The sequence below is a fragment of the Lupinus angustifolius genome, chromosome LG01 (genome assembly GCF_001865875.1).
Source record: "Lupinus angustifolius cultivar Tanjil chromosome LG01, LupAngTanjil_v1.0, whole genome shotgun sequence".
Lineage (NCBI taxonomy): Eukaryota > Viridiplantae > Streptophyta > Magnoliopsida > Fabales > Fabaceae > Lupinus > Lupinus angustifolius.
In genome coordinates this window covers 17,582,359-17,607,024 of record NC_032009.1, presented here as the reverse complement: position 1 = coordinate 17,607,024, position 24,666 = coordinate 17,582,359, and the positions used below count along the sequence as shown (strand labels likewise).

Sequence of the window (24,666 nt, the reverse complement as noted above, 5' to 3'; positions counted from 1 at the left end):
TCCGAGTTACGGAACTCAAAAACCACTTTTTGAGCCGTACCGAGTGGATTTCGGCCCCGACAGTGGTTCGGAACCGAATGTCTCCGAAAATTACCAAAATTTACCACAAAATAGGAAGTAAAATTACAAGACTAAAACTCAACTAGAGTTTCGTCTAATTTTTTACCAAAAATTCCCAGAAATTCATTTTCGAATATATAATTAATAAAAATATTAATAAAATCTTATAATTCCAAATCGTAAAATTCGCGGTGGTACATGTCTCGCTTGAGTGAGAATAGGTCTCGCTTGGGTGAGTAAGGGCCTCACTTGGGCGAGTAAGGGCCTCGCTTGGGCGAGAAAGCCTAGGATTTTGATAAGTTTCTGGAACTCTCTCGCTTGAGCGAGAAGAGGTCTCGCTGAGGCGATAGTACCTTCGCCTGAGCGAGAAATGTTTCAGTCTATTTGAGATTTAAAGATGAATTGTCGCCTTAGTGACTAGTCCCTACTTTGGCGAGGGACAGTATGGAAAGATTGAAATGAAATGATGTTGTGAACAATGTGATGAACCCGGGTGGTGTGTTGTGATATAAAGGTTGTGGAATGAGATTATGGCTTAGATAAGAAGCATGACTCCACAAAAGTATGAAAGCATTGTTTGTGTTTATGCCTTTTTGGGCAAGTATCCGACTTGAAGTCGTGAACTAGGGGGGTACCCTAGTAAGGATACACGATATCACTAAACAACGATCGACCGACCTTAAGAGGCTTGGTCATGTGATCGTCCAAGAGCATTCGGTGATGGGTTGTTGTGATTGAGATGTTACCTTGAGCATGTACGGTTGACGTACTATCGGGTCCCACGAGAAGCATTCCTTGTCGGGGGATGACTTAAGGATGGGCCGATCATGTGTTTGATTAATACATTTGCATTTGATTCTGATTAAGAATGCATTGCATTGTGCCCATGAAGTAGTGGGGAGGAAATGACAGGATGACTTAGAGCACCATGATGTAAGCAATGACGGTACTGATTGGACGGTGATTCGCCAACAATGTCTTTAGGGAGAGTCTGGGTGAGACGAGTCCCTTGTATTCCTGGGGAGGTACCCTGTTGGATCGGAAAGTTCTCACAGGCCAAACTAGGCACTCTCTGACAACCCCGGGATGGCATTCGAGATCGATGAGAGGGATGCCCAGAAAGCGTTTGTACGACCTTGGTCCGGGTAGGACTGTTCCTGAGGGAACCGATCGATCTATTTTTAATTCCTTGCGAGGATATGTTATTTCGGGTGGTACAAAACGGCTTGGTACGGGACCTGTACTCTCGATTATTTCCGATTAGGATGTTGGATGGATATTGGTGTAAGGTGGATGATCATGACATATCATGCATACATTATCATTGTGGAAGTAAATTCCCACATGTGGTACAAGTGTATTCCTATGTTTATGGATGTGATATGATTATGAGTAGAATGTTAATTATATTATTTGATATATTGGTAATGTTGAAATGAATGGTAAGTTAGGTGTTACTTCATGATGTTTACGATAAATGATGAATTACATGTTAAAAATATATTTTATGTCTGAGTGTGATATTCTGAGTAAGTCCACGCCGTCAATGAATTTACGTTCATTAGATGTCTTACTCTCTCTATTTCTCTTCTTTTCTATTGCTTGCTTTTCGAACGTGTGCTCGTCAAGTAGACAGCTTTGATCGGATTTGGAGATACCCGTCCGTGATGTTCCAGGAGGGGGCATGAGGAATTGAGGAAGAGACAGTACCCTAGCTTTGGAGTTAGCCACATCCAACAACAACCATCACATTCGAGGCTATCACTTCACGATGTCCTCGATGGGACAATGGGATAGTGATGGATACAGGTACACATACACAGGCCCCTGCGGTCTATCGTTGCACATGGTGTGCAACGGGTCATCGATGATGATCCCTCAACCTGACGCCTACATTGACACTTCCTTCACCTTGCCGCCAAGGGGGCTGAGGTCTCTAGAGAATGGAATTCGATACCCGCCAGTCAGGAGTGATGGTGTCGTTCCCTTCCATGGTCGGAGGACGTTGTCAGATTGTTTGGGTGCCCCGTCATCTAGTAGAGCCATGAGGAGCCGGGTTCTTGGAGGAGGTCCCTGCAAGAAGACCAAGGTTTTGAGAATGTCATCCCCTCTGAATTATGCCGCGGGGTTATGGCATAACGAATTGGAAGAAGAGGAAGAGGAGGACGATGTCATTGAACTCGTAAATGTAGAGAGTTCGGTGGAGGTGATCGACCTCGTGTCTGACTCGAAAGAGGAAGAGGACCCGAGTGAGGGGTCCAACATTCCTGGAATCTTTTGAGTCAGCTTGTGGCCAGTCGATGTTGGTGAGGGGTTGTGTTTCTTTTTGAATTTTGTATATGTTAGTGGCGATGTAGTTTCCGCCTTGTTGACTTAGTTTGTATGAACTAATTCTGACTTAACCGATTATATGCATTATGTTATTCAGGAAATTATAAATCAGGTTAAGTTATCATCCGATAACGATAAGTTGATTTTCCGCATTCGAGTTACTTAAAGTGATGTCCCGGAAAAGGAAGGTTTTGAAAAGTAAATAATTTTATACCACAAAAAAAATATTTTACCCATTTTTCCGCAATGTTTTTTAGAAGTATTTTTCGGGGCGTTACAATTGCCTTCAAACGATGTTTCGTTGTTTTTATTCTTTATTTGTTTCATTGTTTCTATTATTTTCATTGTTTCTATTTGTTCTTTGAATCTTTGTAATTTCATTATTTCTATTATGCTTTGTTTCTATCATATTTTATTTCGTTCTCAATGACTTTGGATGTTGCCACAATAACCGTATATAAAGATAGTTTTTAACTATGAAGATTACAAAAATAAGTTGCTGAATGAGATATGCATGGATGATTGCCTCCACATTGACTTGTATTGAGTGTTAAGTGTTTAATAACTCTAAAATTAATTTATATGGTGTGTGTAATTTATTTGAATAGTTATATTTAAATTTTGGTGATTTTGATATTAATGTTTTCATATTTTTATATATATTTTATTTTAGAGAATTAGAATATTTTTTTGTATTAAATATATTTTATGTTATAATTTTATTTATAATTATGATAATATCCAATTTAAAGTGAGATAAATAATTATTGTGTTAATGGTAGTTATCTATGATTATATGGTTTTTTAGAAATTAAATAATGTTAAGAGCAAAATAAAAAATTGGAAATTAGTTCATAATGATAGTTAAAACATGTTTTACATTTTTACCTTTTTATATAGTAAGTATAGATATAGAAGTATAGAAGTACATATGATATTTATTATTTTAATTTTTAATATATGTTGCACACCTGCTCCCATGTCTTAGAATAGTTAATGATTATTACTATTGTTTTTGTGATTATATCCAATAGTATCATTATCCCATTATTATTACCATCTTATGTTATACCCAATTTAAATTTGCTATAACCAAAAAAATCACAAAAAATATGATTGTATGAATTATTACTAGTATTTGATTTTAAAATAACTTATAACAAATAAAATTCAAATTGTATAAAATAATATCCCCCTTCTATATTCTTTATATAAATATATTGACTTCTTTTTGCACCATATTTTTGGGACTATATTTATAAGTACTATATAAATTTATAAGGTCTTCTTTTAGCATATCTCTGGAATAAATATGTTTTATTTTAGATTGATAATCATAATGTTGAAATATTTGAATGTTTACATGTGAATATTAGCATAACTCTAAATGAATATGTTTTACTTTAGATTATGTTTTATACTATGAATTCGTTATGTTTAATATTTTGAATGCATAAAATCATAAATGTGCATGTATAATATTAATTTAATATTAATAATTTTAACAAATTAATGATTACATGTGCTATAATAATAATATAAAATTATTAATATTTTTTTTGCGTTATGTTTCCTATTGTTAGTATGCATTTTACACTAATCTTTAATTTTTACGTTATTCATTTTACATATGGAAGTTACATATTTTTTAAAAAGTTTGAAGTTCCATTTTATTATTTGGAAGATACATTTTTCTAGCACATCATTTAGAGTTGTGACATTTCTAACAATAGACAATTGTGATATTTTAATGTACATATTTTAAAGAATAGTTATATAGACTTTCATAATAAAAACTGTCACTTTTATAATATACATTTTTGAATTAATATTTTGATTCTTTATATTCTAGGCTCTATTGCATATTGATATGTATATCATGTCATACATTTTAAAAATTGGTTACAATGAACACAAACAAATAAAAGGAAGTTTGGACAATGTTACACTAAACATAAACAAACAAAAGGAACGTTGTAATAATTTATATAATTATACATAGAAGTTATTTTAATAATAATTGACAATAATTCCATACCATTTGAATTTTATTTGCTTGGAATTATTTTAGAATCAAACAACAAATAGGGTTATAAATGTATATCCATAATGAGCATTGCCTAAATCTAAAGAACATAAATAATTTAAACAAACATAAATCAAATATGCATTACAATGTTATTAATAAAAAGAAGTACGAAGGAAAACATACCTATTAATTCAACTTTTAGATTTTTAGGAAATATTGTAGTATATATATATATAATATAATTGATTTTATGAATGAGTTCAGAAAAGTAGTTTGATTAAAAGAAGAATGATATCCACTGTTATTTATAATTTGAGGCATATCATATTTGATGCAGCAATATGTTTATACAAATACATTTACCTATGGACTAACATTAACTAGAATAATAAAAAAGTATCACAGTAAACTGGAGATGTAGCCAAAGAAAAACTGAATTTTTTTAATATTAAAAAGACAGAATTGTTAAAATAGTTGAGCTTTTTATTAGTCGGTTAGTTAATTTGGTTAGGGTAGTTAGTGTTTTCTTTCCTTTATATAGATGATTCAATGTAACTTTGAAAATTAATTCAATCAATCTTTGTTTCTCATTCTTCTTTCTTTAAGTTTTTTTAAGCTTTCTTTTATACACTTCTTGATTCATCAAGAAGCTTTCTTTTCATGGCTCTTACCACATTTTAACAAGAATTGTTGGAATGGAGGAAAAAATATTTTGTTTGTAAAAATATTATATTAGAGTAAAAATTGTAGAAAATAAATTTGATTGGTTAAAAATAACAAAAATATTATGTTGGAGTAAAAATTGTAGAAAATAAGTTCGATGTTACAAATAGAGTCTGAGAAATTAAACATGCAAAAGCAGGAACTGAAAAAAATGTTATTTTGAAGTAAAAACTGCAAAAAATAAGTCTGATCAATTAAAATTTTCCTTTTGAGAAATAGAAGGTTCATAGAATTAGAAATAATGAGAAAAAAATTGATTGAGAGAAACTTAAGATTGAGAGAGTGTATAAGGTAAAAAAAGTGAATAACAATAAATTGGAAGGAGACATCATACACCTTTGAAAGAGTAGAAAGAGAGATGAATGTGAGAAAGAGAAAGAGGATAGTACAAAAGAGAGGATAGAGAAAGAAAGTAATATGAAAGAAAAAGAGAAAGAGTGAAATTTGGGCACAAAGTCTCTAACATTGAAAAACCCAAACAATTCCTTAATTTGAAGTACAATTATTCCTAGACAAAAAGTGAAGGTCACATATATACCCAAACCCGTTTTAGTAATATCAATGGTTAGTAAATACAATACATAATTAAAGTGTTATATACCCAAACACATTATTATGTAATTGCTAAATTATCCCCACTAAAACTAGAGGCATAAGTAAAGTGCTATATATTTTTCAGTAATATATTATATATAATTTCATTCATTAATTTTTTGAAACAAATAAAAGATGTCAGTACTAACCCTTTTAAATCCAAGTGACAATCAAAGGGGCAATTATTTTATGAACTATCCTATATTTTTTCTCAGATTTCATAACGTGTTGTAGGGGCAGCTTTCAAGAGGGTCAATTCCTAATCTTTACTCCATAGACTATAATATCACCTAATCTTAATATATTGCCCTTTTAAAAACATACTCTGATGTGTTCTGGCACACACACAGTATGTAGGAAAAGAAAGAAGAAAAGATTGAAGAAGATTAAAGATTTTTTGTAGAAGAGAATGAATAATAATTTGAGAGTAATGGTGGAAGAATGTATATTTTCTGTTATTGATCAAAATGTAGAATAACAAACTAGCTATTACAAGGAATGACAATATACTATTTACAGCAGAAAGTTAACTCACTAACATACTAAAAATAGTATAACTAATACACCTAAAACTGAATTACACATGTGTTTTAATACGAAGTGTGCAAAGTGCTACCCATATCCTTGAAGCCAATAAATATGTTCTGCAGTATTTTCACACTTTCACGAAGTTCAAGTAATTTCACTACTTTCTTACTCTAATTTTTTTTTATAATTCATATAAATTTCTTATATGTACCAGATCACTAGCTTTCATTCATGAAAGGAAGAGAAAGTTCAGTGTGACTAAATGTGTAACTAAAGAAAACTAACATGCAAACACTGAAAGGGGAAATGTTATTTTGAACTTTAAATGCAGTAAATATATTTCATCAAGCAAAAATGATCAAAACATGTTAACTTGTTGGAAAAAATGTTACTTGATTAGTAAATGTTGAACTAAAAAAGTAAGAAAAATGATTGATCCAGTAAAAGTGACACAAGTAAGTTCTTTGTGAGAAACAGAAGACTCACTATCTTACATAGTGAGCATGCATACCCAAAAATCATACCAAAAATGTTATCTTGAACTCAAAAAGCAATAAATAAGCTTCATAGAAAAAAAAAATACTCAAAAAATGTTAGCTTCTCAAGTAAAGTAATTATTTTAAAATTCAAGTGTTCTACCCATATGCATGATAATGTCTCTAACTGAAGTCTGTACTTGAGTTTTTTATTTGAGTTTTTTATTTCATTTCAGAATGGGAACTACAAAGCTACAACTATAGATTTTTTCATAACTACCAATGTGTTTGGGTTAGTCTCTTTCATAGAAAAATATATTTAATATCGTCAATATTTTTTTCTTCTTGCACAATGAGATTAGAAATAGACATGTTAAATGATATTCTCTTTTACATGTACTTTTTCATGAGTATTATTAAATCACATACTAATATAACATGTTACTAATTAATTAGAAGACATACCTAGTTATATTTTAAATATTGGTTATAGTCATACAGAGACAAATAGTGAACATTCATATAGAAATAAGGTTAGAATGGTTACCTTGTGAGAAACATAACATGAATGACGAACATGTATACCAAGATAAGGATCTCCCACTATTTGTCATACCATGGTGTCCATAAATGCATCTTATGTTTTCTCTGCTTTTCTGTTTAGTGATATATTTTTGTATAAATTGAGTGATGTTGTTTGAACATTACTCACTATTGTATGACATTATATCACCGTTTAGCTTTCAAAATAATGGAAACTAAGCTCATGAGCATCTAAAAACATATTTTTGCCAATCAAATTTTGTCATGTGTATATATGTAATTAGAATTCAATTGGTATAATCATATTTAAAATATCAAAAGTTTATCTTAAATTGAATCCAAAAGATATGAGTGTGATGTTGGAGTGAATATTATGCGAAAATAAATTCAATTTTCAATGAATGCCTGATCTAGTAAGCATATACTTGTCGATCCAAGAAAGCTTACTTTGAATTAATTCAAACAACGTAAATATTAGATATAACCAACCTATATCAAATAATTCAGATACCGTACTAAAATTATTGGAAAATTGCTTAATTTATTCAATAAGCTTGATGAGCTAATGACACACTAAACATGCCTAATAAAAATAAGCTTCATTAAGTAAAAATGCATAAAATAAGGACTCAAAGAGTGAATATGTAAGCCTAACTAAAAAATAAAAGGTAAACTTGAGTGGAACAGTTCTCTGTTCACTCTCACCCTCACGAGTTTAATTCCTCTCCAGTAATGGAGCTGCCATTACTAAAATATGTGGCTGAAATTTTTTTATTTTTTATTCAAAAATAATACGAAATCATGACCGTTAGAAATTTTTGTTGCCACATGTCAAAATCCTATCTAGTACTGGAGAGGATCCCCTTCCCATCCTAACATATCAGGTTATGTTCATACACCACATCAAAATTAAAATTAAGCAGTTGTAGCAATACCTTGTTGCTTATGGAAGTTGCTAATAGAACATAATTCTAAGTGACACCCACATACCTCGTTGCCCCTTTACCTTTTCTCTCCACTTTTTCCTCTTTACTCTTTTAAGTTTTTATTTCACTAAAGTATCATTTTGTCAGAATCATTTACTAAAAATGCATAAAATAAGGACTCGTACAAATATAATATATTAGGTTGAGTTTGACTTAGATAGTGAAAATGCAATATCTAAAAAAAATAGACAAAGTAAGTTTTATTGATAAAAATGTAGAAAAAAGATTCATTTTTACCAAATAAGTTAGATAGTGAGCATGTATATCCAAAATGAAACCAAGAAGTTAACATGCAGAAGTTAGAAGAAGTAAGTGAGAAAAATATTTAACTAAAAATAAACAAAGTAAACTTGATTGATAAAAAATGCAGAAAAAATACTTCATTTGTACCAAATATGTTAGATAGTGAGTGCATATATCCAAAAAAACAAGTTAACATACAGAAGTTAGAATGGAGGATGTGAGAAAAATATTAAACTAAAAATTGTAGAAAAAAATCATTTTACCAAATAAGCTTGAGATAGTGACATAGCAAACATGCAAACCCAAAATAACACAAAAAAAATAGAAATAGATGGAATGATAAATCATTCAAAAAATGTTAATTTGTCAGGTAAAAATGTTACGTGACATGTAAAAATAAGCTTCATTTAACAAAAATTGTCGAAAAATGTTAACTTGTCAGGTAAAAAAGTTACCTTGTTAGTAAACGTCAAACTCAAAAAGAATCTAATATGCTTCATATAACAAAAATGGCCAAAAACTATTAACTTGTCAAGTAAAAATGTTACCTTGTTAGTAAACGTCAACTAAAAAAACAACGAAAAGAACCTATAATTCACTATTAGTAAATGTTGAACTAAAGGTTAACAACAAGAACTTGAAAAAACAAACCTCTGAACGAATGAGTGAATGCGAATAGAGGTGAGTATGAGATGTTAAAAACACAATTGTAACTATTCACCTCTTCAAACACAAATAATTTAAAGCTATAAGATATGATGATAAAGAAGTTGTAAGAAAAAGTCACATATCTGAACGAAGAACCCACCAATTGGTTTCACGAATTAAGAAGCTTTGCCCAAGATGAAGAAGGAAGGATGAAGAAATAAATTCCATAAAGAAAAAAATGGTGATAATGGAGTAATGGAGGAAGAAAGAGACTTAGATATCTCATATTTAAAATTTTTTGGAGTGTACGAAAAGATGAAATTTGGAAATGAATGGAGTAGAGGATGGATTCTATTGGCATGGACATAAAGAGAAAAAGCTTCACTTTTACCAAATTATCTCGAGCAAAAACTTAACAACACCCATTTGGTTAAACACGTTTTAGTAAGAGTGGGATCCACTTACTTCAACAGTAAGTTTTTTAAACTTATTCTCCATCCTAGCAATCAATTCTAGGAAAATCGAATAGTTTGAATTAGTGAGTAGATCTAAACCATTAGATTTCCCTAGAATTGATGGCTAGCATGGAGTAAGTGGATCCCTCCTCTTTTATTAATATCACTCACTTTGGTTTATTTATTTATTTAACAAATAAAAGATGTAATGACAAATTTATCCATTAAACCTCCAAGTGTAATGCATAGGGAATCAAGTTTAGTAATTATGCAAGCCCATTGAATTATTATATAGATATAAATTATTTGTATGCATAGATCCATTTCACTAACATGTAAAGTTTAAGAAATAATTACAAAGAAAACATAGTTCATGACCACACTTGCAAATACTTATGATATGTTTGGTTTATGGAAGAAACTGAGGAGAGAAAAAAAATAGAAGGAAGGAAAGTTTGGTTATGTTTGATTGAATGGAATTAAAAGGAAAGAAAAGTAAAAGAAAAATTTATTTTCCATCATTTCGTTGGAAAGAAAACAAAGAAAAGAAAGAAAAAAGGGCAAGGGGACCACTAAGAAATTTTCTTTTCATATATGGAGTGAAAATGAATGGAAAAGCTATATTAACTATAAATATAAATTTAATAAGACTTGTTATTTGTTTTTGAACATTTTTCAATTCATTAATTTTTATTTTTTCTTTGTTTCATATCATATAATTAAAGAATTACTTTTTATTAACTCTTCTTTCTTCAACTTTCATTCCATTCATTTTTTCTTCTTGAACCAAATAAAGTGTAAATTAAATTATAACTTTATTAAAATAATTAATTTATTTTTATATGAAATTAACTTTGTTACTCACATGAAGAAAACAAAAGGGATGACAATGGGCGTGGGGCGAGCATGTGTACTATTTTCATGTGCCCATACCCGCACCTTGTACAGATATCCATAAAGGTAGTGGCTATTTGTGGATATTCAACGAGTTTTCAAATTTAATTATATAATTATAAATTTTATGATTATAATATATATAAAATTAATTATTAGGTGGATAATAAGATATATTTAATAATTAAATTTATTATTAAATAATAAAAGTATATAATATATAATGTAGTAAAAAATTATAATATATAAGTTATTTAATTAAAATAAATAAATTTTTAGTAAATATAATTTAAAAAAAAAAGTTTATTGTTGGGTGCTAAGTGAACCTTAATCATGGAGTAAGTGGATCCCTCCTCTTTTATTAATATCACTCACTTTGGTTTATTTATTTATTTAACAAATAAAAGATGTAATGACAAATTTATCCATTAAACCTCCAAGTGTAATGCATAGGGAATCAAGTTTAGTAATTATGCAAGCCCATTGAATTATTATATAGATATAAATTATTTGTATGCATAGATCCATTTCACTAACATGTAAAGTTTAAGAAATAATTACAAAGAAAACATAGTTCATGACCACACTTGCAAATACTTATGATATGTTTGGTTTATGGAAGAAACTGAGGAGAGAAAAAAAATAGAAGGAAGGAAAGTTTGGTTATGTTTGATTGAATGGAATTAAAAGGAAAGAAAAGTAAAAGAAAAATTTATTTTCCATCATTTCGTTGGAAAGAAAACAAAGAAAAGAAAGAAAAAAGGGCAAGGGGACCACTAAGAAATTTTCTTTTCATATATGGAGTGAAAATGAATGGAAAAGCTATATTAACTATAAATATAAATTTAATAAGACTTGTTATTTGTTTTTGAACATTTTTCAATTCATTAATTTTTATTTTTTCTTTGTTTCATATCATATAATTAAAGAATTACTTTTTATTAACTCTTCTTTCTTCAACTTTCATTCCATTCATTTTTTCTTCTTGAACCAAATAAAGTGTAAATTAAATTATAACTTTATTAAAATAATTAATTTATTTTTATATGAAATTAACTTTGTTACTCACATGAAGAAAACAAAAGGGATGACAATGGGCGTGGGGCGAGCATGTGTACTATTTTCATGTGCCCATACCCGCACCTTGTACAGATATCCATAAAGGTAGTGGCTATTTGTGGATATTCAACGAGTTTTCAAATTTAATTATATAATTATAAATTTTATGATTATAATATATATAAAATTAATTATTAGGTGGATAATAAGATATATTTAATAATTAAATTTATTATTAAATAATAAAAGTATATAATATATAATGTAGTAAAAAATTATAATATATAAGTTATTTAATTAAAATAAATAAATTTTTAGTAAATATAATTTAAAAAAAAAAGTTTATTGTTGGGTGCTAAGTGAACCTTAATTTGAAAAAATAATAGTAGTAAAATACCTACAAAAAATATGTATTTTTTAAAAGTGAGTTTTCTTTGGAATAATGGAAGAAATTGTTTTATGCGGGTCTCACACACTTATTTCCCTTCTTTCCATTAGCTCTCCTCAACCAAATAGGAGAAAATTTATAAATCACTTCATTTTCTCTCCTCTTATTTTCTTTTCATTCATTTTCACTCAATCTATACACATGGTTAAGGTTTAGGGGATTTATGCATATTTTATTTAAAAAATATTATATCATTTACCATTTATGTAACACACGATTTTTATTTTATTTTTTTGTGAGTGAAAAGTTAGATTTATTTTGTAGAATTATCTTAAGATTTCTTTAGATGAATATTATGTCTTTTGAATAATTATCCAATAAATTTATGATTTTGTTTTATTTTAAAAACAAGTTACTTCATTCATTATCTCCTAGTCAAGTGCATTTTTATTCTCTAAGAGTTATGTTTGTTTCAAAAATAAATTTTAAGATAGAGTTACATCTTATTATATTATTGAAGTATTCATATATATTTTTAAATACATAATAAATTTGCATTAAATATTTTTTATGTATATTTTCTTTTGATAGATAAGTTAATGAATAATATAGTTGATGATATTTATTTTAATAAAATTATCTTGTTTTGATTTGAATATTTATGTCTATCATAACACTTATCCTAAAATATTTGACTTAGATTATTACACTTTTATCTGTTAATCATTTTATCCATACTTATGCAACATTTATCACATTATTAATATATACAATTAGCATTACAATTATCATGTATATTATTATAATACAAAACAAAATCGTATAAGCCTATGTTACTTTCTATCTTATATATATTAGAATTATTATATTATTCTCTTTAATATATATATTTAGAATTCTACATATATTTATCACATTATAAGTTAGAATTCATTCACTCGTTATATACCCCTTATATCCTAAGACCCTATTTTTTTCTACAACATCAACTCTCATTGTCCTATTGAGTATTCGTTTTTCTCTATACCATAAATTCCTTGTCTTTCCATTCTATTTAGGAACCAGGATCTCCTATCCCGAAATTTTTCCGTTCCCATGTTCCAAGCCAATCATATCTCACCAAATCACATAAAAATGTTCTGTTATATTTTTTTTAATTTTCTTTTCTAGTGTGTGTCAAATTTCCATTAGATCGGGACACAATGAGACACAGAAAAGTGGGACAGCTGATCCCTATTCTCTATTTAGATCATGGGGCACTTTCATTCACACACACTTTCAAACATGTTTAGAGATAATACTTCCAAAAAAGTATTCCTTTGCCTTAAATCATCTTCATGAGGACTAGGGCATAAAGCTTGATGCCTCGTTACTTCTTCTAGGGTTGTTCAACTGGTTCCTATTCATAATTTTGTTTTACAAAAAAACTTGTCCCAAATGATTGTCGATTTATGATTGCTACTAAACAAACAATTTGGCAAAGAACCACTATGGTTTATCAAAATAAAGAAGACTATTTTCCATTATTTCTTTTAAACAAAACAAGGAGCCCCTTGTGATTTTAAAAACGTACCTACTAAAGTGAATTGGTGAAGCTTAAATACTTAAGTGAATTTGTATGAGAATGAAAGAGGTACAGCTTAGGCGAACTAAAGTTTATGCATATTTGTATATGTTACAACATTCTTTCCTTTCCTTTCGTTTTACCTTTTGAAGATTATTGTTTTATAAAAAAAGAAAATCATCCATATTTATTATGTGCATTACTTCTAGAATATGCATATTTGGATGGAAGAAACAAAATTTGTCGTTAATGTGCATATAGTGTTATACATGTCATATATATGTGTCGTACGTGTCAAATATAGATATACATGAGATTAATTGTTTATAAAAAAAATAGAAGGATAAGCATTGATATGTAGAACTAGAAATTAAGTTTTGTTGTGTTATCTTTTGGTTAATGATCATCCAATGTGCTCAGGAAGAATTGATGCATTAGAATACTCGTAGACAATGTGATTTTGCTTTGAGGTGGGACAATATCATGGATGAATTAAAGAAGATATAATTAAGCAATGAAGTACATAAGGTGAGGGAGAAGACCATTGTGGTCTTAGAGTATTTCATTGAAGTTCTTTTCTCTGATTCCCTTAAAAGTCGGAGAGTCTTGTAGATTAGGAACTTCCATGAGAACTTATTTTCGATGTGAGAGTCCTTAATCATTTTCATGATAATGTATAGAGTCTTAAATATTTAAATGTGCTAAAAACATGTGTATGAACTCGTTTTTGTGTACCATAATGTGAGGTACTCACTTATGGTTTTTAAGTGTCATGTTGTGAAGGAAATCCATATAATGTTGAGCACTTATTGTGTAGTTATGATTAAAATTATGTACAACTCCAAAGAATCTAGTGTAATTAGTCTTGCTTAGGAAGCTTATACATTTTGTGTCAATTACAGGACAATGAGGATTGAAAAAGTTGGAAATTGAAGGAATTTACGGAAAAGAAGCTATGGATCCCTCACCTAAGCCAGAGGCTCGCCTAAGCACAAATTTGCCCTCTCGCCTAAGCGAGAGGCTGTCGCTCAAGCGACAATTTCAAATTTTGAAGGCCAAATTCTTTGTGGGTCTCTCGCCCAGGCGAGACCTGTCGCTCAAGCGAGACACACAATTATCTTTCTCGATCAAGCGAGAATCTCAAGCTTGAGCGAGGGACCAAAACATTGAATTAGATATAGGTGGTTACATAAAAGAACCAGGGGGTTCCAATTAGTTTCAAGGTAATTTCTTCATATTTTTTAGAGAGAGAAACATGAGAGAAGTCGTGGGAACGACTTTAGATCTGGATTTTCTTGTATTTTACATCATTTTATTGTTGTAAAACATAGGATGAGTGGCTAATTCTCTCTATGCTGGGATTGAAATGTAATCTTCTAACTCTTGTATTCTTGGATTCAATTAGAAAATGTATTTTGTTTTTTGATTTTGGAAAGTTTATCATTTGCTTAATGTTTGATTATTCTTAGTTTCTAGATTCTTGATCTTGGAACTAAGTTTAATTGGGAAGTTAAACTTGGAATCAAATCTGGATCTTGATGTATCATTGATCTAGGAATAGACAATGATGTATGAATTATTTTTACATTGAATTTAATGCTAGATAATTGGTCAAATATCCAAGGAATTGATGTTTGATAAATTATCTAAGGATTTTGTAATCAAGGAATTGATACAGATGATTCGAATTGATACAAAGGATTATAAAGAGGAGGAATGATGAAAGTCAATCTCAGCCATTTTTATTTCACAGTCAAAAATCATTTTATATCAACCATTTTCGATAATCTAAAAACAATGAACACCATTATTTCTCAACTCTGTACATATTTACTCAAATTATTGTTTTCTAAAATAGTATAAATCAGAATTGTTCTTTGAGGATAATATCCCGGTATTTACCAGTTTTGTTACTTGAACGATACAGTTTACTTGTCGTACGTAAAAATACCAACAATGGTATTACATCATGAAATGTTGCTAAATATTTCTATTTGTGTGCATGTGAGTATTGATAAAAGTGATAATTGTTTTATGTGCTAAATGTTTGTGGCAATGTTATAATTAGGAAGTATCTCAATTATAATTATTATGTTGTTGATTGTTGTATTGATATGAGAATTATATAAGTTGATTATTTTATTGACATGTGAAATATATAAGTTGATCATTGTATTGATATGAGAATTATATAAGTTGATTCTTGTATTGATATGGAAAATACATAAGTTGATTGTTGTATTGACATGAGAAATATATAAGTTGATTGTTGTATTAATATGGAAAATATAGAATTTAATTGTTGTATTGATATGACAAATATATAAGTTGATTTTTGTATTGATATGAAAAATATATAAGTTAGTTGTTATATTGATTTAAAAAGTATATAACTTGATTATTGTATTGATATGAGAAATACATAAGTTTGAAATTAAGGTTTTGCACGTCGATATTTGATCACAACTTAATGTCTTAATCTCATCCCGAGGATATGAAATAGTAAAAATGAAATGAGGCCGAGACAACTAACTTAGGTATAATTTGAAAATATTGGATTTGTTGAGAGCATATGGGTATTCATACACTTGAAAGTACAATGAAATTTGGGGTTTGCCCAATTGTATTTGATCACTAAATTAACATATTGAGCTCAACTATTGGACTTGGCATAATAGAAATGCATTCAGATTGAGATGACTAACTTATGTGATACTTGTTGAAATAAAAATTGTAAAAACATTGATTAAAAGACTTAATGAGCTAACTTTGGTTAGTGGGCATGCATATCATTCTTGTAGGCAGAGTTGGAGAAAATGGAAAGATATGGTGATAGAAATATCATTGCGGATTTGGATAGGGGCGGCAATGATGGTGATTCGTCAAGAAGCCTTGAGGGATTTCTTAGGTGAGATAGTCCAGTGAGGGTCTTGGTTCATTACCCATATGAATAGGATAGTCTTACATGCAAACTAAGCAATCTCTAATACCACCTGCACATTTCATGGTCAGTAGAGAGAAATCTTGAGACGGATTGCGCTTACCATGTAAGCACCTCAGATAGAGGTATTGGAAAACAATTGATATTTTACTTGTTGTTGTTAAGGATATTTGTACTCCTGATTGCTTTCCTACTAGGATCTTAGTCTTCAGGCATTTTGATGGAGATTGGTTGGTTGAATTGCATAAATATTGCATGAAAGATATATTAATTGGAGATTTGAAAGATATATTCATGCATCATTTGCATATGTTTGACATTGCTTGATTTTAGTTGTGATATAGGTTGTCTCACTTTAATGTTATTCTCTATGTAATTCCACACTACGGTCGTCGTACTTGGTTCTCACTCCATTCTTTGTCTTTTCTTTTGTCTATGGTATGTGTGTACTCAGGTTTGTTGTTGTTGCACTTTAGATATCCATTGATAGAAATATAGACAATAAAAACTTAGCTGGTGTATATCTTGTTTATTTTGGGGTTATTGGTTCTGATTTAGGAATATCCCTATTCCTTTGAACTAATTTTTGTATAAGTTATATTTTATTATATTTATTTAAGAATAAATCTTTTTACACATATGATGTCTTTTATAATCATTTTGTTAAGATTAAATTAATGATTTTGTAAAGCTGCATACTCAAAATGATACGTATATAGATCATGGTTGAGTTTAGAGGTTGGTCATGATGACTCGTTTTTTGGTTGAGATAGTATGAAATATTTTCACATTTTTAACCTGGCAACCGAAAGATTTTGAATTTACTATGATTTTATAACCTATTGAGTTTAACTTTCTTCACTATGTCACCATGTTTTTAATTTAATAATAAAGTATTGAGTTTTTAGTTGAGAAAATGGGGTGTTACAATTTCACTCTTATTAATCTTAAGCACCATAAAGTACTAGCTAGTAAAAACATTTAATAAATACAAATAATATTTATAGCAATTATTAAATATCCTATAAAATAGAGTTCCAAGATGGTGCCTTAGTATAATACACATGTTCTTATATATATCTGCCATCTTAAAGAAAGATATATTTATTAAGAAATATAATTATTATGTTAATGTGTATTAAATTTATTATGTTTTCCGGATATATCATTTATTTCTTTGTGATCATTAAGTTTTTTCTTTCATCACTTATGTGAATTAATAAAATATTAAATAAAGATAAATATGAATAAATAACAATGAAGAATATACAAAATTCTTTACAATGAAAGATAAATAGGAGTGAATGTATGTAGTAATAAGTATCACTCGAGTTCATGGAAAAAAAAGTATCACTGGAGTAGTTCTTAGATGCATATCTCATAGTGGACATTAAAACCCAAAACACAAGAATCCTCTGTCATTATTATTATAGTGGTGACTTTCCATTATCATTAAGCATATATATATATATATATATATATATATATTAATTAAGTTATACTAGTTATACTCAATTTCAGTCATTTATTTTCTTAAATTTAACGGACCAAATGGATAAGTACAATAAATAATGAGAGATAAAAAGAAAAATCTTAAATAATTTATTGTAGTCATGCATTTGTTCCGTTCGATTTAAGAAAATCAATGGTTAAGGGTGAGTGTAATTAGTGTAAACTTAATTTATGAATAAATGAATATCTCCTCATATATATATGATTTTCTTAAATCATGTGGACCAAACAGATGAGTGAAATAAATGATAAGAAAGAAAGAAAATTTAGATGACATTTAAGTTTCACTCATTTGGTCCATAAGATTTAAGAAAACCAATGATTGAGATTAAGTATAACTAGTGTAACTTAAATTTAGTTGTAAATAGATCTCTCATCTATATATATATACGTCAAATTTAAATGGATATCTGAAGCATATTTAACTCTTCTAAGCAACAATTGCACTCTTATGTTAATATGCAAATAAATATTACGAATACCAAATATATTTGACAAGCTATCATTAGTCATATTCAATGCTCCAAAATCACCACAATGTAGGATGTAATAGAACTTTTTCCTTAATAAAGTGTAGCACCACTATCAATAATCTACATACTCTCATCTAATATAAGATTAATCAAATCATGGTCACCAAAAATAATAATACCATTTCATATTCTTGTATCTGGACTTGAACTTGCTTTTATCTGCTGTATTTTGGACTTGGATACTCCACATTCTTCAATAAATTCTAATCTAAACCATTAACTTCAAACCAAATTTCCACCCACCTCAACCACCATGACTTTGTTATCTCTGGTTGTAGAATTATTACTTCCACGTTCAAATAAAAAGAAACACCAATATAGTTAACAAATGGTGTTTCTCCTTTTATACAGTGAAAAGAAAAAAGCAAAAAAACCATGCATGTGCATTCGTTTTGTTCCCTTATAAAAGACGTGGGTGAAGGTTTTTTTTGTACTATAAGTTATGCTCTCACCATTTTGAATAAGGAATTAATTTCTTTCGAAATGTATAATTATCCCTAGCAATAAATGTCGATTACAAGAATCAAATTTTTTATTTTTTAATTATCTTAAATATCTAACGAACTCTTACACTACTATACATATGAATGAAAGTTGAAACAACTAACCAAATTCCCATGTGAAACCCAAGGCTAGAGTTGTAATATAAAGAATATAATTTCACCTATTTCTATATTTATTGCTACTAATGTCATGTTCTTATGCAAATATAATATCATAAATACCTACAAAACAACATTTAATTTTTTCTATTGAAGAATTTTCTACTTCAATTATGCTGACCGGTGGTAAAGACTATTACTTTATATGAATTGTGGTTTCTTTTCCAACTTAATATTTTTTACCCTGTAAATATACCCCCCAAAAAATATGTTTTCAGTTCTTATTTTACTTTATTTTTTGGTTAGTCATTGTCTATGATACATCAATGCAGCAAAATATGTCACAGTTAGTATTAGTTGCCTCATCATTATAGACTAAAACACAAAATTTGGAATATATAAGAACCAAAATCTAAAAAAAGATAAAGAATATAATATATATATATATATATATATATATACTATCAGTATAAAATATTATATAAATTAGTAGTTATATCATCTACCATTTATTTATATTACTTTTTGTTAAGAGTTAATAATAATAAAATATAAATGGTGAATAATACAATAACAGTATATAAAATTCATATACTCTCATTGAACACATTTTTTCTCAAAGATAAATTATATGGGTAAAAAATAAAAATTTGGTAAATTTGTAGATACAAAAAAATGTAGGTGGGTATATATATATATATATATATATATACTTAGTGTATAGCTCTAACTTGAGCATCAGAATAAGTTGCACAAGAAAGAAACCACCATCAACCTTTGATCCTCCAAACAACATGATAGCTACATGTCTACCAAATTATTGGAAAGATTCCTAACTTTTACGGTCACATGCTGAACTTCTATTTAGTCATAAGTTGTAAATGCAATAAAAGGCATTTCATTATTAGAAAACAATGAAAATAAAACAAAAATGAGAGAAAAATGGCACGAGGCTCCCACATAGTGGGATCTAGAAAGGGTATATACACAATCTTATCCTGGCAAGTGAAGAAATTGTTTATAGGATTTGAACTCATGACCTTTGGGTCAAAAGATGTTCATGCCCCGTGAAACTATAATTCTATTTCACTAGTTTGTAAACATCAAGTATTGACTATTGCAGGTGCTGCACATTGAAACCAACCTTCAAATTCACCCATCACACACCTAAAACAACATAAAAATGAATGGTAATTTTCTTGTTCAACCACTAAGCATTTTCTTCCTCTGGCATATTCTGAGATAGGTAGCATTGTTATAATCTTTGTACACTGGAAACACAAGGATTGGAAGAAGATATATCATTGGTGTTCTCCAAATTGTACAAGTATTGCAGATAAAGATAGTTAATCCTACCTTTCTTCATAAGCAACAAAATGATACTTCAAACCTTGCTAAATTAAATGCAACAAAGTGTATAACAAACTAACTTGGTTTCAGGTAAGGCCCCACTAAATCCCCAGGATGACCAAAAGGTCAAGGGTTCGAATGGTCGATTCATGTGAACGACACTTGTTAAGAGGGACAGCCACGCACCTTGAAAGGGATTAGTTCCTTAACCCTTGATAGTACCAAAAAACTAACTTGGTTTATAAATCTAATCTAGCAATGGAATGAAATATCCTATCCAAACCTACCAGAAATATCCATTGGCATAAATGATACATTAGGCAAGATTAATAATGACATAACTCTATTTGCTTAATTTGAAATTCCACATATTTCAATCAATTTGTATTTTGATCTAATCTTTATCTCAAGTCTCTTAGGTAAATCATATAGAACATTAAAGAAATTGATAAGCCGAAGGCCGAACTTGACTAATTCAATCTTCCGGAAATTCAAAAACTCAAAATTGCAGATGAGGCTCCTTTAAACTAAAGTTGGCTCTAAACTGAGCAACAAGGGTGTATCAACCATTAGATTATAATGTGTTGAGATTACAATGCACTTTATATTAAATTAAAGATAGATACGCTCTTACGCTTAATTTAGAGGAACTTTTTAACAGCGCCCCGATTAAAAGGGCAAGAACGGCGTGCTGAATGTCTGTAGAAAGAAGGTAACTCAATACTTTAACCAAAAAATCTTCAAAACTGACATAAATGGAAAATTTACCACACATATACTTATACAGAAAATGGTCAAAGTGATTTTCAGAAATCTAGTAAGATAGTGAATGTTTGGATGCAAGATCTAACTAGTCAAGAATGAAATGCTGAATACCTGTATAAAGTAGAAGCTATGAAAAGCTCTTGAAAACTTACATAAATGGAAAGCTTAGCATACATATGCATAAATAGTTATAGGTCAAGATGATTTTCAGAAAACCAGTTAGACAATGAATCTTTCCAAGCTAGATCACATATTAACCCAATATATCCGAAAATAAACTTTATCGCGCTCTCCTTCCCCAAAATAAACTGTTCCATATAAAATGGGCCAAGATTGAATCCATACATAAAGGAAATGAAAAGAAAGCTAAGCAGATTATACACCTGGAAGAGATTGCATAAGTGCCTAAATACATAAGAATGTCCATCACATAGAGTCTCCACACATGTTTACATATAAATGATATATTAGTGGACAAAACATGGCGATATATGGAAAAAATGCTTTCAGCAAAGGATCAAGAATATTAAAAATAAAAAGGGCGGCTCAGTGCACGAGGCTCTTACCTAGAAGGGTATGGGGAGGATAGATCAACATTATCCTCACGAGCGAAGAGGTTATTTTCCGGATTTGAACCCATGACCTTCAGATCACAAGGCAAGCAATCGTGCTGCATGGGTGATTTGTGAAAATGTAAACTAATTTCATTTTCACACACACCGGCCCCTCTAGAATGTAAGTGACTGGAATGCAATCGTGCAGCATGGGTGACAAGTTCATGAACAGGAGACAAGCCACACAAAAATGTGTCCAAGAAACATTACCTTCCATGTTTGAGTCTTTTCTAACATAATGCAATTTGATTCCTAAAGGTAATTCAAACATCGATCCTTCAAATGAAGCATTAAACTAATAATAGAAACAAGCATCTTCAGCAACAAAGAAAATCTTTCTATTAATCAACTGAAAAAAACGTACATACTTGCATGCTGGCTGTTCAAGAAGAAACAGTTCCACATAGATACTTTCAAAATGTCAACAACATCAAAGTAGTAGACTTAAGTTCATAATTATTGATACACAAGTACAATCATAGCTGAAAGATTACATATGAAGATGTGAAAATAAAATACATGTCTTATTGATTCATTCAGTCCAAATTTGGAAATCAAACTATTGTATGATTTTTACTAAATTTTCTCAACAATTATACACTGCCAGCAATCAGCATACGCACGCACTATCAGTCATAAATGCTACATTTCTAAAGCTACAACAATTACATTCAGAGGAAAATAATAAAGAGAAGAATATGATTTTTCTTGTTCTCTTTGACACTGCAAATAGGTGCTCTGGCATTAATCTCCACAGCAACAACAAAACTTCCCCATCGTAGGAAACAAAGTTCCTCCTCGGCATAAACTATTTTGAGTTTGAGATTGTATGAAACATGGTGATCATGCAACGAACATAGAAATTCAAAGGAACAATCACAAGAATCACAATGAACGAGAATTCAGAGATCCTACCACATGGTCAAAAAGAGACCATCACTCAACAGCTTTCTTCCCCCCGGAATAGTAATTCAGGTACCACCGAACAAATTTCTTCAAACCAGTCTGTAGGTCTGTTGTAGGTTTATATCCGAGCTCTCTCTGCGCATAGCTAATGTTTGCATGAGTAAACTGCACATCCCCATTCCGCGGCAACTTCATTATGTTCCTCTTCGCCTTAACCTTCAAAAGCCTCTCCAAAATGCTCACAAGCTCAGTAACAGGCACGGGTGAAGTATTCCCCAAATTGAAAACCCTCAACTGCGCTGGACCCCTCTTCTTCCCGCCACTACCAGTACTCTTCTCCGCAGTATCCAACGCACCCAAGCACCCCCTCACAATATCATCAATGTAAGTAAAATCCCTCGCAACCGTACCATGATTCGCGGCCTCAAAAACCGGGATCGGCTTCCCCTTCAAAATATCCTTAGTGAAAAAGAAGTATGCCATATCAGGCCTACCCCAAGGTCCGTAAACCGTAAAGAACCGCAACCCCGTCAACGAAAGACCGTATATATGATTATATGTATGAGCAATCTCTTCACCAGCTTTCTTTGTAGCAGCATACAAACTAGCAGGTTGATCAGTCCTATCCCTCTCCGAAAACGGCACCTTAGTATTAAGCCCATAAACAGAACTACTAGAAGCCCAAACAATAGCAGGTTGTGGATTCACACTCTTACAAACTTCAAGCAAATTAACAAAACCAGCAATGTTACTATGCACATAAGAGCCAGGATTTTGCATAGCATACCTCACACCAGCTTGTGCAGCCAAATGCATAACATGAGTAAATGGCACAACTTCAAACAACTTTCTCAAAAGTGCTTCATCATTGATATCACCTTCCACAATGTAAACCCCAGTGCGCTCCAATAAAGCTTGGCGCGCACGTTTCAATGAAATTTCATAATAGTCATTGAAGTTATCCATTCCTAGGACCCCATCTCCTCGGCGCTTAAGCGCAGAGGACACGTGGGTCCCAACAAAACCAGCTGCCCCGGTCACGAGAACGGTCATACCATTTCGTGACCGGACGCGAGCAGAGGAGCGGACCCGCTTCTCCCAAGCGGATCCGCCCCAATTGTAGGTCCGCAACGAGCGGCGAGAGGGGTCAATGGGGACCGACGACGACGGAGATCGGAGGAAAAAGATCAAGATCACGGCCAAGAAAGCGAAGGACCAAAGGGTTAACTTGGCGAGGGAAGAGTGCCACCGTGTGCGGTTGAAGTAAGGGGATTTCTCAATCTTGAACTTCCCTGGGGTTGAAGGGGCGCTATTATCATTATGCGAGATTTGTTTCAGCTGTGACATTTTCACTGAGAAATTTTTTATTTTGAAGGGTACCCACGATTCTTCTTCCTCGTTTGAATCGATTTGTGGAAGCAATTTTGGATTTTGTTGGTGTTTCTTGAGTTACCCCTGATTTGGATGTGAGATTTGAAATTAGGGTTTCTCAGGAATTTGGGATTGTTTTAGAAATGGTGTGTTGTGTTTGTTATAAGGTGATGGGAATGGATGAAGGAGAAGGAACAGAATAAAAAAAAAAGTTTGGGTTTTTCTCTTTTATTTATTTGAGTGAGTTGGTTTTTATTTTCTTTAGAAAAAAAATCACTTTTTTTCTCTTTGTGCTGTATTTTGGAATCTTGTTGTTTCTTAGAGGAATGGGTTGAAGATGGTGACAACTCTTTTGGGTTTTATTGTTTCAAAGACAAAAAGGAAGTTTCAAGATTGATTTGAATTTCAAACAAAATGTAAAAATTGGTGAGAAATATATAGAGAGAGAGGATGAAACTTTTTAACCAATGTGAATGAAGGAGTTTATGATTTCAAGGGTTAATTTTTAATAAACTACTAGGACTTGGATTTTGTTTCTTTATTCTAATGTT

The 24,666-nt window shown here is 30.5% G+C and overlaps 1 protein-coding gene across 1 annotated transcript; it reads right to left on the bottom strand.

Moving 5' to 3' along the window:
* LOC109350406 (UDP-glucuronate 4-epimerase 3) lies at nt 22,262-24,666 on the bottom strand. The gene has a single exon (XM_019591649.1). It carries the CDS (start codon nt 24,089-24,091, stop codon nt 22,775-22,777), a length of 1,317 nt encoding a protein of 438 aa, XP_019447194.1. The 5' UTR covers nt 24,092-24,666; the 3' UTR covers nt 22,262-22,774.

Coding starts and splice junctions, on each gene's coding strand:
- LOC109350406 (XM_019591649.1), bottom strand. CDS start 24,091: ATGTCACAGCTGAAACAAATCTCGCATAATGATAATAGCGCCCCTTCA.